At 35.1% G+C, this 16,065-nt stretch overlaps 2 protein-coding genes across 8 annotated transcripts in view; one reads left to right on the top strand and one right to left on the bottom strand.

Moving 5' to 3' along the window:
• Positions 1-1,416, bottom strand: part of abca1b (ATP-binding cassette, sub-family A (ABC1), member 1B) — a 36,160-nt gene extending 34,744 nt beyond the window's left edge. The window contains exon 1 of the mRNA XM_058798594.1: positions 1,307-1,416. The gene's annotated coding sequence lies outside the window, so the exon portion shown is untranslated. The remainder of the gene's footprint in view (positions 1-1,306) is intronic.
• Positions 1,417-4,713: 3,297 nt separating this feature from the next.
• The window catches only part of slc44a1b (solute carrier family 44 member 1b), a 28,657-nt gene continuing 17,305 nt past the window's right edge, over positions 4,714-16,065 (top strand). For 2 of the 7 annotated variants that reach the window (XM_058798813.1, XM_058798808.1), the window contains exons 1-3: positions 6,715-7,189; positions 8,358-8,447; positions 10,145-10,287. In XM_058798813.1, the coding sequence (XP_058654796.1) occupies positions 7,118-7,189; positions 8,358-8,447; positions 10,145-10,287 (305 nt within the window). In that variant the 5' untranslated portion in view covers positions 6,715-7,117. Of the gene's footprint in view, positions 4,927-5,478; positions 5,536-6,714; positions 7,422-8,357; positions 8,448-10,144; positions 10,288-16,065 lie in introns of those variants that run through there. The other 5 variants (XM_058798811.1, XM_058798809.1, XM_058798814.1 and 2 more) reach the window with 5 other exon arrangements.

Below are 16,065 nucleotides of genomic sequence, written 5' to 3'. Positions count from 1 at the left end.
ATTTTTAGCAAAGTTTTGCTCATGCTGATAATTTAGAGGACTTAAAACGATAAAACAAGTATCAAATATGATCTAGTAGGTTTTATAGGGGTAATCACTGCAGGCCACAAGTAAAAAACTTGAACACTTTCACTTAAAAAATTACTTTCACTAGACAAATTCCCATCATATTTTCATCAAAATTAAATGATCTGACCTGCTATCCACATGCATTTTATAGTGCTATACTCGTACTGTATGTCACCAATTGTCACCATTTACATAGGAGCAATATCTAAGAATAAATCAAAAAGAAACAATTATGAGAGTCTGAAACTATATTCACACCCGCACCCTTCATCACACTGCCCAGGACAATGTTCATGCTGGCCCTTCCAAACCCAGCACCATGTGAGAATATTTAGGTTATTATTTATCATCATGCACAGATCAGGATAGAACATGACTGTGCCTATGACAAATACAAACTGCTTTCTGTGTTTTTTATATACATTCGTCTGGTCATTAACTATTAATTCCAGGCGTTTCCCATTATATTTAGCTGAAATGCTTGAAGCTGCATATTACTCTGAGAATTCAGACAGCTTTTCCTTCCCAGCTTGCATGTTGTGTCTTCCACTATTACAGATGCAGGTGGTAAAAGCTTTCATACAGAAAAGTGTAAAAATTATTAAGCTTGGCACAGTAAGTTCTGTTATGTCTATTTAATTGTATAAGTTTTCACAGTTTCTACAATTGTTTTTTTCCATCTGACTGTAATTCAACCCAAAGTGGTCAAACGTCTAATTAACTTTTACTCCAGGTTGTGGATTTGTCATCACTTTGATTTTCGTTTGTCGTATTTTTACAGTGTAGTTTTTACACAATGATACTGTAGCCTACCTTTGTCTGTCTTGTTCATTGTTCTGTTGCTTTTCTCTTACAGCACTTCTGGTCTTTCTATCCGCTGATAAAGAACTACACGTTGTCATCTTTTGCTATTTTGGTGCTATTTTTGCTTTTTAAAAAACGTCAGGTTTTGTTTCTGAAGCTTAATAGCTGTTCTTCGGTTAAATAAAAACTACGTGTCGCACAATTTTATTTGACGTGTTACTTCAATGAAAAAAAAAAAACTGAATGAACTTTCATTCACTGATTTCTTTTGACAACTTTTACTCTCTTGTCATAAACACTAAAATATTGTCATGGTATTTGTGTTGTTGTCAGTAATACGCTACCTGAAACGCTGCGTTTGCTGTTCATTCTCTATAGAACATTAAAAACACATAAACAATGTTAAAGAGAACGAAACATTAATGTATCTTACCAGACAGCTGACAACCTATGATGGACATTCACTGTAATCCCAATGAATCAGATGTATATTCGTCCCTCTGGACTCTGACGCCGGTGTTGTTCGGTGGTTCTCGTGTGAAGGAGCATCTGAAGGTTTTGAAGTGGTTTTATAGCGCATCCGCTCTGAGCGCCGGGGTTACTGTCGGTCATCCAGTGTGCTGTACATTTTAACTGGGTCTGGATAAACACGTGGAGCCCAAAACAGCTCTTAAACGGCATAACTGCAAACATCTGCTGACAAACGTGTGCCATGAAAACAATACAGGGATAAAACATGCCTCTTCTACTGGTGTTTGGGAAAATACGACATTTTGTTTGTTTTTTTAATGGCCATAAATGACAGAATCTTATTTGAAAGATTTATTATTCAGACTACATAGATGATAAAGAAGTGTTTTTATGCAATCTGGGGTCTTAAAAGCAGGCAATCTGGTCCTTATCACTTCACTGGGATCTATTTCTTTGAATGCGGTTGATGGGAAGAAATACTCAACCATAATGATAATACATACATACATACAAAATAGTCAACATTTGAAGTGGATCAAAAAAGTTAATCAAAGTTGTCCTAAAACAAGAATGCATTTTGGTTTTAGGGCAACTTTGATGAAAGGTTTTGATCTACTTCAAATGTTGACTACTGTATATATATATATATATAAACATAAGAATTGAGGCATTCTCTGAGTACACAAAATGTATATTAAACTAAAAGCCAGTGGAATTTCACAGTGGTTGAAGCATGGTGAATTAGGTTAATATTACCATTTAATTTAATCATCTGTATTGATGGGAAATTATCTGTGAATGCAAACATGAAATGCTAAGTGACAGACCATTTATGGGAACCGTGCCAAAGGTCATCTTCAGCTTGACAGACTGAAGACAGTCCAGGCATTAGGAATGGTGTATCTGGTGTATCTGCAAGATGGCTTATGATGGCCAGGTAGGCTGTGTATTGTTTTTTGGTGGCTTTTCTTAGTGAATGTAGGCGGAGACCTCAGACTAGACCAGAATAAGATGCATTAATCTATGTACTGACACTTATTATTGTGTTCTTAATCCTTTAATCCTTATAAGAGAACTATTTTCCATAAACCATCTGAGTAAACTCAGGTAAGTACAATCGTGTGCCATGCCATATGCCAACATTTACTCTTTCCGTGTGTGGTGTTTGTCAGTGGTGTTGCAATATACATATAACTGGCATTGTGTAAGCCAGTGAAATTCTGGAAAATCCTGGACCTTGTGTAAAACCAAATCCGGTATTCTGCCATTGTGAGAAACACAAACACTGAGTCATTTTCATTTTCAAAAATGCCGTATCAGCTCAGTATCCAAATTTACCCATGTTCTACATTCTAGTGATATCTTCATTTATATGGGCAGGATTTCTTAGTACACAGTGCGATCAAGAAGACAATAGGAAGGTTTAAAAACAGCTCCAATCAAATAGCCAATGACCTTAAGCAACCTAGCTGTCTGTGATCTCACTTTCTGGAGAAAGGGTCAGCTGATATTACCACTTCATGTAGTGCTTTTGCTGCATTGCAGCTGTTGGCATATACTGTCAATTCCTCTACTACAGGAATCATTAAATATTTCTGACATTTTTAGTGGAGGAGGGTGATGAAATAATGGAAAACATCTTTCTAAAACCCCCGGGAACACATGTTCTACACTTCAAAAATTATTAGAAAGTGCTGTCAATGTCATAATTCACCAGCTGAAGTCGGTTAGGTTTCAGTTCAGAAACACTGGCTACAATAACAAATTCAGATACTACTGTAAAAATTATTTTTCATGGTGTATGCCTTCTTTGGACAACTATGCATTTTAGGCTTGCGTCTGCTACTTTTGTAGCAGATTGTTCTGTAATAAAAACAAAAAAATATTACAGTAAATTTTTTTTTTAAAATTGCAATTAAAATATTTAATTACATTTTTTGAGTTTCACATACTTGCCGTAACACATTGTGGCATGCAAGAAGGTTGTATCTACAAATAACGGTCAAAGCAATGCTAATACACATACATATAATGTATGAGGACTTTATAGAGCATGTCAATAGAAAAATAAAACCAAAACCCAGACATTTTAGGCAATTTTGAAATCCTTTTGCCCTGTTCAGGAAAAAGAGGATGTATGGTGGTCATCCTGATAAAACAAATGAATATATTATTTTGTTATTTCATTTAATTAATAATAATACAAATTGCTGACAAACAAACTGTGAGGCTTAAATCTAAGGATATTATGTAAGTTTCCTATAAGTTTCTATAGAGTTTGGTTTCTTAGTGAAGTGGGTCATTCCTCAGCTCTGAGGTCAGTGTGTCCTGCGGGGGAAATACCTGCCACCTCTTGCAAGGTTTAACATTCATAAAATATGAGCAGCTGTTGCTTTCTTGAAAAAGTAGCATGGAAAGCTAGAAGCAGAGAGCTTGAATGTTAATACGACACATAAATATCACATTACTCTCTGTTAGAAACAGAGTAAAGGTTCTTATGAAACAATAATAACGCCTAAGCTGACAATGGACTAATAAACCAAGAAAACAGAGCAAACATGCTGACTTCGGAAGTGTGTGACAGACACGTCAACGCTGTTTCATCACATTTAAGGGGAAAGTTCAGGCTACATGGGTTTAAGGAGTAAAACAGGCCTGTTTTGTTTATAAGAGAATAACAGCCTCCTAGATGCTGTAGAGACTGCAAAATATATTCTAAAAATGTATAATTTCTGCATAATAAGTCGAGACGTTCACTAAAACTGCTGAAGATTGCACATAAACATAGAGTAGGAGAGTCAATTGAATGTTTTACCCAGCTGTGAGAGATAATGTTGGTCATGACCCTTATGTTTACAGTACCCTGCACGAAGAGAGAGATAATAAGAACTTCACATACTGACATTGACTAAGTACCAGCAAAATGAAACAATGAATAAACAAACAAACAAACAAACAAACAAACAAACAAACAAACAAACAAACAAACAAACAAACAAACAAACAAACAAACAAACAAACAAACAAACAAACAAACAAACAGATTTGAATTAATATCAAGCTGTGGAAACTGAGGTTTAAGCAAACAGATTTGTGACTTTCATTATTTAATGATTATTACAGTATTCGAAATATAGTGATACATATTAGCGTACAGTATATTTTGACATGGTTGTTTAAGGAATCCATTAGAAAGTGTCCGTTTTGAGTCATACTGCATTTGTTGTATATGAGCTCCCTCTAGTGGACAGACTCATTAAACCATTGTTAGTTTGACAATAAAATCACTTGTGTTGTTTACAGTAATGTGGGAGGATTTTTCACTCTTTCTTTCTCTTTTTTTTCTCCCCTATCTCTCTCCGTGACACACGCACACACACAATAACTCACTATGTTCACTCTCTCCCTGGTACTACAAAGAACAATGGAACAATGCAGCTCTTCTGTGGTCCAGGCTGGCGTTTCTGAGCTGAGGCTCTACCCCTCACAGACTGAGCGCTGTGATGCTGCACACCGCCGAAGATGAGCGAGGTGAGACGGTCAACATCAAGCTCCTATCGGCCGAGGTCCAGCTGGATAAAGGTGAGACATTATCTCAATACGATTCAAGTGACTGACGAGTTTAGAACAGGCAAAAAGTAAAAGTGCGACTTCTAAAAGTAAACAGAGCATAGAAAAAAAGTAAGCAGAGGATTTCTTACTGTTTTTGTCGCGAAGGAATGCCTAGGCTTTAAACGCTGTGAACGAAATCCATATTTATTTACATCTGTTTAACTTGTTACAATACAGAAATTAAATGTCTCTATTTTATAGAATTTCTTAAACGGTTAATTTCAAAGCAAAGAAGTGAACTTTCAAAGCTGGTTGTGACTTGCATCACTTTGATTTAACTTAGAAATTAAACATCTAGTGTATATAATACATAACTATTAAAAGTTAAAGTTTCAAGTTTATTTGGTGATATTTTAAATGCTCTGAGAGTTTGAACTGTTTTAGGAGTTCTTAAGCTATTCTTAAACACACTATCAACTATCATGGTTATTTACTATTAGTCTAGTACTATTTAAAAATTTAGAAATCTCCAGTTAAAGTACGAAATCGAGTTCCTGTATTAATGTGTGTGTTTTGCTGTAGTTTTTACAGTGACTAGCACACTGAGTGGCAGTGGTGACGCAGATTCCCAACAGCATGGTGATGATGACCATATCGACTGACGTTTGTGCTGCTCATAGTGGTCAAACTAACAGTGACCTTTCAGGGCCAAAGCTAAATCTTTCTTAAATTCCTTCAATCATGGTTATTTCATGTTTATATCACCAGAAGATAGGAATGTTTATGAATTGATTCCTTATGAAGCTATATATATCAACTTTAGTTTCCTTCAGAAATATCATATTTACTACAGTTATTGTTATTTTTGTTACAGAATTAACAATAACTGTAGTTCCCACACATTTTGACCAGTAAATTTCCATGATTTTTCTCATAAACTTTCTTTTGAAAGTGAAAGGATATTTGAGGCCCCATTTGGGAGTCTGAGATCACCGCCCACTGGCTGGACCCGCTTTTCGTAAATGGGCAGTTTTCTGAGAAACATAAAAATGGAACCCATACATTCCTGCATGGACTGTGAAAAAGACTGTGAATGGTTCCTCTAGTGACATCATCAAAACCACTTGGAAAATATAATGAAGTTCCTTGTGTACACAGTATGATAGTTTGCACACAAAGTTTGTTTCTTCATCGGAAAAGAAACAAATTCATTACAAGACGTTATAACTTAAACCATCACGTCTGACCAAAAATACAAAGCCCATAATCCATAATAACGCTTCCTCCAGTGGAAAAAGTCCATCCCCTGTTCTCCTTTCACATTAATATCCACTGATATCTTGGTTTAGAACTGTTTTCACTTGTAAACGGTGCTTGCCTATTTCTCTCCTGATTCAGATGAGATGACTTTTTCACTGGAGAAAGCAATATTATGGATAGAAGACTCATATTTTAGCCAGAAGCAATGATTTGAAGTTAAAAACACCTTAATGACTTTTCACTTCAATTGTGGATTATTGGGCCATTTTTATCATCTGTTATACTCTCATTCTGACGGCACCCATTCACTGCAGAGGATCCATTGGTAAGCAAGGGAAATCTGTTTTGATGAAGAAACAAACTTTTCTGAAAACGTTCTTTTTTGGGTGAACTATTCCTTTACAGTATACATTTTACTAATTGAGTTTTAACTTTTTTGTGATTACATTCTCATCTCATAGCTAAACCACTATAAATATTTAATCAATTTTTATGAGTTAAAAACTTGTTTTTTCAAGCCTTGGAAACACAATTTTAGTATTCCCCTCTCCAGGATTTCAATAACTGTGAAACATGCTTGAAAAAAAAAGAAAAAAAAAGACTTAAATTATTAATTATTAACAATTATCATTTTGAATCACTTTTGATATATTTGTGGTGCTTAAAGTCCGAAGTGTTGGTATATAGTTTTGCGTAATTTTTTTTTATTATTTCTTAAAAACAAGCAGAGAAGCGATTCTGTTTAGAATGTGATTAAGTCGACAATAAATAAAGTATTAATAAAATACAATTAAAACATCTTGTTTTATCAAAACCTTTTGTTTTATCAAGCTTTATCTTTTAAACCAGATTTATTCTCCACAAAAATTCCAGAATTAAAGCGCATCGGTTTGAAGTTCCCGGGTTCCTCCAGCGTCCCTACATTCAGCGCGCGTTCTGCCTCATCCAGCTCGTGCTGTGAATGGACGGCTGCCGTTCTTTTCCGGCTACACCTGCTCATCCCACCAGGAAGTGCTGGGCGATAAATCCTAAAGTAATAATCCCTTTTACCTGGAGCGAGAGGAGCGAACAAACATTATTATGCAGTGCATCCGGGGAAAGCCCTCCGATTAGATTCATGTGATCGACGCGCGCGATTAATGCAGGGTAAAAAACACACCGTCAACTCCCTGCAAGTTGGGGTTATTGTTTTCCTGCGGTGTAGCGTTTAGTTTTTTTGCGGTCCTAACCTCCCTCCGGCAATGGGATGCTGTGGAAGCGCAGAGGTAAGCGATGCTGCCCGCGACAAAACGCGATAGCATGTATCGAATCTGGCGCTGATGTGTTGATACATTGTTACATTGTTGCTGGCGCTGTGATACATTGTTTCACGGCTGATCGCCTTTGACGGGCCAATGAAGTGCTGTACTGTCGCTTGCACTGCATGTAATCCTATTATTATGTCCTATGCGGTCGCACATAGCGATGAATGGATTTGACCATGACAGTTATGTGAAGATTTCGCCTTTGTATCAAAATACAACGCGTTAGACCGTTGTCTTTGTTTTTTTGCTTCACAGCATCATAGTGTAGTGTGTTAGTAAACATGTTTACAGGCACTGCTGTCCTCTTACAACACACTGGTTACACAAAGGGGGTTATTTATAAATGGATATCAGTTGTGGTCGGTGCTCGTTATGTGAAATTTCAGTTTTGAATATGCCCGTTTTGACAGATTACATTTGCGAGGCCTTATATGAAAATACTGTTTAACGTTTGCAGCATGCTAACTAGTTATGTAAAGAAGAAACTGACTTAGGTTGTTTTCTTGATTATTTTTATATTTAAGTGCTTGATAACCGATATGTAAAACGCAGTGATAATAATATATTTATTTTCAATTACTGACCTCTGAAGGAATAGATAATAAGATAATAATCATACAATAATACTCAAATAATACAATAATAATAATAACAACAATAATAATAAATAACTTATGTAAACTTATTTTTTTACTAACGTTTTTTCCCTTATTTAATGCGCAGTGTTGTTTTACAAACATTTTACATTTCTGTATTTAATATATTAGAAGCATTTAAGTGGAAAAAGTATAAATCTTGGAAGACGGTATTGATTATCAGTTTGTCTTTAATGTGAAGGCATGTTATTTGAATCAAATAATAATCATTTTAAGCATGATTGAATCGCATGTATTTTAGAGGCCAAAAAGAGAATGGAAACCTTTGGAGGACCGGAGCTGCACGGATCTGCCATGGTTCCTGTTATTTACATTGTTCCTTGTGGGAATGGTAAGTCAACAGTTCACCTTGTTCATAATTTATAGACCATATTATGTTCATATATGCAGGTTATGAAAGTACTTCTGGTCACACTGTGTATTACAGTCAATGTTCATGTGACTTTGTATTTACATATACAGGTACTGAGTAGTTTTGATATACTACTTTATTTTTAAAGTTTTAATTGGTCAGTTTTGGCATTCAACAGTCAGATGTTAATGACAGGTGTCCAGGGCAACACTGTGTAATACTGTATTTCATATCCATGCATTTGTTTATTTATTTATTTATTGTAAAAAGCAAGATAATGTATATGCATCACAAAATAAACACAGAGAGGTAAATCAGGACTATGATGTGAAGCAGATGTAGAATGTAGGATTTTTGGACACCCTGTGGTCTTTTTCTTCTCTCACAATAAAATAAATATCTAAAAAAAAATGATAAAAACAATAATTAATGCTGGAGCTGCACTAATATTTAAAATAAAATCAAAATTGCAATATGGCTTAGTGTGATTTAATTAATAAATAAATGTGCTGTGTTTCAGAGTGTTCTTACACATGAGCAGCTCATTATCCGCTGGTGTTTGTAGCGGCTCAGAGTGGCTCAGTTTGCAGTAAATGCTTCTCCACATGAAATCATTTCTGCATGTGCTCTGAGTTTGGGTCGATTTAACATGCATTTGGAAAGACAACATGCAGCAACCATCTTCCCATGCTTGTAATGATAAGTGCTTATCAACAAAAGAGCAGCTTTAAGAGTGTAAATAAATGTTGGATGGGTTAATGTTTGAAAATGAAGAAAATAAGGCATGTATAAATATTAGTATTGTAATTTTAATGTAAAATAAAATAATTATTAGTTTTCTTAATTTTTTTTTTTTTTTTTACAATAGTAAGGTTTTTTAGTAATTTTTAGATTTTTATTTAGTAGTAGAAAGAAATTATTATTATTATTTTTTTTTATTATTATTATATCCATATTGATGTATAATCTCAAAATTTTGGCAAAACTATGCAGCCAGAGAAACAAGCACAGCAAACCTAGAATTTAAAAGAAAAAAAAGAAATGCGAATTTTTATCAGAAATGTCACAATTGGATTTTTCCCCCAAATCATGCAGCCTTAAATAAAGCCCATTTATTTAGTTAGATAGTTAGTGAATAGCCATATAATACTAAATCCACCATGATAATTCATTCATTACTCTTTTAAGGATAGTGCAGAAACACCAGGCCTAAATATTTTATGGCTCAGTTTTTTTTCTTGAAATTTCTCTTTTGATAAATAGTGTGTTGTCACCTTGCTGTGGTTTTAACGACTAGCCACGATGAGCGTCATTTTGGTTTCTATTTCTGTGGTGTTTTACAGGGTACCTCCGCCCAGTGTGAAATCTCACTGCTCTAAAATATTCTGTTCCACATACCAGTATAGTAAACATGAAACATGTTCTGATTGGTTGTGATTGTATGTGGTCTCACAGCAGTTTCACATTTAGTGTGAAAAGACAAATTTGCTTGTCACTGGAAATTTTGGACATTGTGTTAGTGTATGTCTCAACGTACATGTCTTACGCAAATGAAGAAACTCACAGGAATATTTAGATTTTGTGGTGAATCTTTCTATAATTAGGTTTATACTGTGAATTTTTTAGCCTTTGCTGCAAATGAGTTTTCCCACATCTTTTTTTCACTCTCATTCCAGTGTGGCATCTGTGGGTTTACCATCGCGACTGGAGGGGCGGCGCGGCTCGTCTTCGGATATGACAGCTACGGGAACACGTGCGGCCAACGCAACGAGCCCATTGAAGGGGTCCGGCTGAGTGGTCTCGACCATACTGACAGAAAGTGAGTCAGCTCGCCTTTCCTCCCTCTCGTACCCTTTTTTTTTTTTTTTTGCACTCAGCACCATCACAAACCCTCATTTTTTTCTTCCTCCTCATTCTCTGCTTTTACACACCCGTCGTAAATGGTCAGCGGTGAAATCAGAGCACTCCAGCTCTTGCCCTTCGATTATCACATCAATGCAAATGTCAAACGGCTGGCGTTTCACCTCGAGATGGCTGAGGACTATCTGAGCTACACACACGAGCCTTGAATAATTCAGTACAGGCCTTGAGGATGGTTACTGTCACAGTATGTGGCCCTTAATGGGTGCTAGCTTGCAGGAAAGACAGGTATTGCGGGCCATTTCATTTGCAGCACTGTCAAATGATGGTTTTTGGCTCTCCGGTGTGGTTGAACTGAATTGTATGTAGCTTTTTAGAGATGGGTCTGAGATCTGACTCATCACGAGGCAGAGCGATTCATTTGGTGGAGTATTCACTGGCTTGTCAGAGCAGATGTGAACTTAATAATGGCTTGAAAATGTCTTGCTGGGGCTGTCAAAGAGAGATGGCTGCACTAGTGGAGGGCATGCGGTTTAACTTTATATTTAATGATGTTTAGGCTTCATACAAATGCAATTTTAAGCTGTTAGAGAGATGTTCACCCTAACATTTTGTCATCATTTACTCACCCTTATATCTTTTCAAACCTGTCTGACTACCTGTGGAAGATAAGAATGTTTAAAAAAAATCTTTTATCTTTTTTTTTTTTTTTTTTTTTTTAAAGTTGCCCATATGATGAAAATCAATGGGGTCCAGTGTTGTTCTGACCCTAGTGTCATTATATCTTTTCTTTTATGTTTTGCAGGATAAATAAAGTCATACAGGATTACAGTGACCTGAGTAAATGATGACAGAATGTTTAGGTTAATTTCTCTATTTGTATTATGCAAATGTCACATAACTTAAAAACGTAAAATATGTGCTATTATTGTTTGGATCTTGATTTTTAAGCATCACCAAGAGCCCATTTATGTCATGTTTAAGGTAATATGTAATCACAATCAGGCATTTTTGGAAAATAAAAAATTAAAAAAAGTAAATAAATATAAAAAATAAATACATTTTATATTTCAACCTACACTAAAAACAAAAAACAAAAAAAAAACGTGGACAATAAGATTTCTTTCTTTTTTTTTTGAAAGAAATTAGTACTTTTATTCAGGAATGATTAAATAGTTTAAAAGTGACAGTAAAGACATTTAAAATGTAACAGAAGATTTCTCTTTCAAATAAATGCTGTTCTTTTGAGCTTTCTATTCATCAAAGAATCCTGAAATAAAATAATTTAACAAATATATTAAGCAGAACAACTGTTTTCAACATTGCTAATAAAAGCAGCAATAAGAGCAGCAAATCAACATTAGAATGATTTCTGAAGGATCATGTGACGCTGAAGACTGGAGTAGTGATGCTGAAAATTCAGCATTGTCATCATAGGATGCATTACAATTTAATATAATATTATAATAATAATTTGCAATATTACTTTTTATTTTATTTTATTGAAGCCTTGGTAAGCATGCAAATTTTTCTTTTTCTTGCCGACCTCAAACTTTTAAATGGCAGTTTAAATGCCATTTCTATCCACGTTGATCATTTTGATGTGTGTCCGTATTTCACAGTTCACGATGGGGGCAATCACCCCACAGGGCAATTTTCAAGTCACATTTGACGTGAAATTGCTAATAAAACAATGCACAATTTGAATATATCATTTTATGTTTATGGTAAGAAAGTTCTTTGCTGTCCAGCCATGATGAAATTAAAAAATAAAAATTATAGCCTTTGAGGACAGTAAAATTACATATCATGTCAACTTGCCATTTACAGAATCTTTTTTTTTTGTGATTAGCAGATTTTATGTTGGCTTTTCACATTTAGTAGTTTTTTCATGAGGGTGATGCTGCCTGTGTGTGATTTAGTACGTGTCTAGGTGTTTGCTTATCCTATTACAACCATATAGCTCGGAGTAATTGCTTCATTTATTCATGTCATAAAAGATACGGATGTGGTAAATACCACCTAGAGTGAGTTGTTCCTACAGGAAGGTGTGACTGCTCGTTTCTTGTCTTCCTTATTACAGGTTTAACTCTGGCTGGCTCAAAATATAGAACCACTAGAGACATGTAATCACCCCTGAGCAGCACTACACAAACCTCCGTATCATTCTCTCTTTTACACACACACACACACACACACACACACACACACATACACACACACACACACGTACACATGCTCATCACCAACCTAGGCTCAGTGGAAATATGTGTCTCTGCATACATACCTATATCAATTCACAGCAATTTCAAGCTCCAGTGAACACTAGTGGCAGTAAAACACCAACAACTTTTATTCCTTTTCACACAAATTATGATTACACCGGCAGATTACTGATTAATAAACAATGATTTTTGTGTGGTTTCTGGGACAATACTGTGTTATGATCTCAAAATGCTTTTACCATAATGCATGATTTGTGAACTTCAACATTCGGACCTTTGCATCACATAATCAGCTCCATATGTTTGGCTTTTCTGACGTAGTAAACTTGCTCGGCAGCTCACCTGTTACGTTATTTATTTCACTTACAATTACAGTGCTTGGGTAAAATAAGTCACCATAAAAGGGCTCAAAGGCTTGTAGAAGCATGTTGAAATGGCATAGTTGCTTCAGCTAATGTTTTTTTTTATCTTACATTTTGCTTTTGTTAAAACTATTGGTTAGGTTTAGTGTAAATGGTACATTATTTAACACAATACGCAATACAACAACAACCAGCGTAACAAAAAGTTGCCAGTAGGGTTGGGCATTATGGAAAAAATATCATATATCACAGGATTTTTTTTCAGAAAAATCACGATTTATGATTTTATCATGATTCTTTGACATGTTGGTTTTACTATTTTGTTAGTTGTCTGAGCAGTACAGCCAAACTAATTTCCCTATTTTAAAAACAAAGCCTTACAAGGTAACAAAATATAAAATAAAAAAGTATGGCAGATATTTAGACCAAAATATTTGTCATTATTTTCTCTTTGTTATTAAAAAAATAAGAACAAAGACACATTACAAATGCACATAATATACAAATAAAACAAACAGTGCTTTATTTTTCAGGTACAGTAGGTGTGTTTAGCAGGAGCATTCAAGAAATTGAATGAACAAATATAATAAAATAAAACTCTATGTACACTTCACTGTATAAATTATACATTGATTCTTATCTATTAAAGATTATTAGCAACTATTAAAGTTCAGCCAAGAGCAGTGAGTGATTTTTCTCATTGTGTTTTGTTGTTTTATTAACATTAAAGGGATCGTTCACCCAAAAATGAACATTCTGTCATCAGAGTTACTCTTACTCACTCTGTTGTTTTAAGATACAGATAAATACATTTAGACCACGTAACTTAATGATTGCTATCGGGATGTGAAGAGACTTTCAATCAGCATAACAAAAAATGTTTCTGAAGACAATCACCTATTGCACCTTTAATACAGGTTTGGGACAACATGCTAGTGAGTAAATAATGATAGCATGTTCATTTTTGAGTGATTTAATTAAAGAGTGATCTCTTTAATGACAAGTGGCAGCATGTTTAGTACTATTAGTCAGTTGTCTATATGCATCTGCTTTTCTCTCAACTGTTTACTTTTACTTTAGACAGAACTAACTGTTTATATGTAAACCTTGTGTGTTTTTGACAGTATTAGTGCAATCAGACGCGAAAGACAACTTAGTCCATTAATCAGGCGCTGTTCACAGGCTTTTAGTTTGCACACGTTTCAGGTGTACATGCTCAGAAAAAGCTCCTGTCAGAACAGCACGCGAATAAAATGTTTAACCAGCAAGGCTTTAAAGCACATGCAAATAATGTTCTTTTGTGATTGCGACTAAGTGCAGTGTCCTGTGAGTGTAACTCTGCTGCTGAATTAACATTTGATGTGAATGCATGTCATGTTGTACTGAGCTGCAGACGCCAGAACTGAAATTGATAGAATGTGCACTGTAGCATGATTCTACTTTAATCTTTTAATCGTCCACAATCAAAAATCATGATATCACACACCTCTAATTGCCAGATTCGCTTTCTTCTGTTTTCTAGTTCTCTGATTAAAACTGAACCACTTTTAGTGCCAGTCACTGGACATTTTGCTTTGTATGTGTTTCAAAACATGCAAGAAGTATTGTAATATTATTTTGAAGAACTGCCGCCTCAGACACTTCCAGTGAGTTGTACATCGCTATTGCTTTGGACCCATTGCCTAATGAGTCATAGGAAAGAGAAAAACATTAGGACTTATCAAATTGTTCTCATAATTGTACACCTCTGTACACCTACATATGTACAGCACAGTTAATTGGCTTGGAGGGTTGTGATCTGTGGACTTTTACCTTTCTACTTGGCACTTACCATGTAAGTTGTAATTACGTGCTTTATGAAGATTTGACATTTGGCCTTAGCCTGCTTTGTTGATGTTAGACTAGCACAGGCCTGTGGGTCATTCAGTCGTGGAGGAGAGTAATACGGTTTATGCGCAACAGACTTCCGTATTCTGCTAACCAGGTCTCGATGCTTCCGGTTCACGCGTTTTGCAAGTGCCCGTTAAATATGAAGCTTTTTTACTCAAGATGCCTTCAAAGTAGACACTAAAGATAATCATAACCTATGTCCATCACATATGTGGATTGATATATAAAAGTTTAAAATTTGTATTCTTTTCAATAACATTTATATATAAAAGTCGAATAAAACATCAACAATAAAAACAGCTAGCTGATTTAACTGATTACCTTAAAAGTCCATTGATATCGCCATTTTTTTAATACTGCTATTAATACGTTCTCCGACAAGCGGAAGCGATGAGACCTGTTTTCTGGGTTTGATTAGTGACGTTCGACATATACCCAATAGTGATCCTGGTTGTGGTCTGGACTGAGGTCTAGTATTTACTTTGGTTTGGTTTTACTATGGTAGTCTGGTAATGGCTGCTAAAGCAAATTTATGAATATTTAAGAATAAATTGTGTGTGTAATAATAACTGCAGTTTTGTATTCTGTTCCTGACCCTGTTTTGATGTAAAGTTGACTCAGAAAAACCTGAAATGGAACACCTTTACTAGCAACCTTACTGCTGTACTGGATAAAGTACATGTTGGGGGTGTAACTGTGTGTGTGTCAGGAGCCAGACCGAGTTAGCAAGCTAATAGCACTTAGCTTAGATTTACTTTCTCAGCTGCAAACACCATGATTCTGCAGCCCGCTCCCACTGCCCACGATCCCTCACTTTATCCATCTCTTTTTAATGGGGCTATGGTCCACCTTTGCCTCTCATGTGTAATCATTGTGTTTATTGCATACTATAAAGGTTGTCAGCAGTTTTAGGTTAGATTAGTTTCAGTGCTCATGTTGTTGGTTTGTATCACGATTTTAGAGTCACGGTTTCGGTATGGTTTGGTATGTGCTATGTTTAGGGAAAAAATTATACTGTCAAATAAAAGTAAAGAAAATAAGAACAAATAATCTAACTACAAGCAACAGCCCTAATAAGTACAATAGAGTAAAGATACAAATAAAATAAACAGTGCTTTTCAGGTTTTTTAGGTAGGTCTAACATTATTTTTTAGGTACAGAAATTGAATAAAGTAATCAAATGTAAAATAACTTTGCATATTTGACTGTATAAATTAAAGATTAATCTTTATTAAAGTTACAAAAGCTATTCAATCAACA

The sequence above is a fragment of the Onychostoma macrolepis genome, chromosome 14 (assembly GCF_012432095.1).
Source record: "Onychostoma macrolepis isolate SWU-2019 chromosome 14, ASM1243209v1, whole genome shotgun sequence".
Taxonomy (NCBI): domain Eukaryota; kingdom Metazoa; phylum Chordata; class Actinopteri; order Cypriniformes; family Cyprinidae; genus Onychostoma; species Onychostoma macrolepis.
Note: the sequence above shows the minus strand (reverse complement) of the source record. Positions and strands in the feature narration are given on the sequence as shown.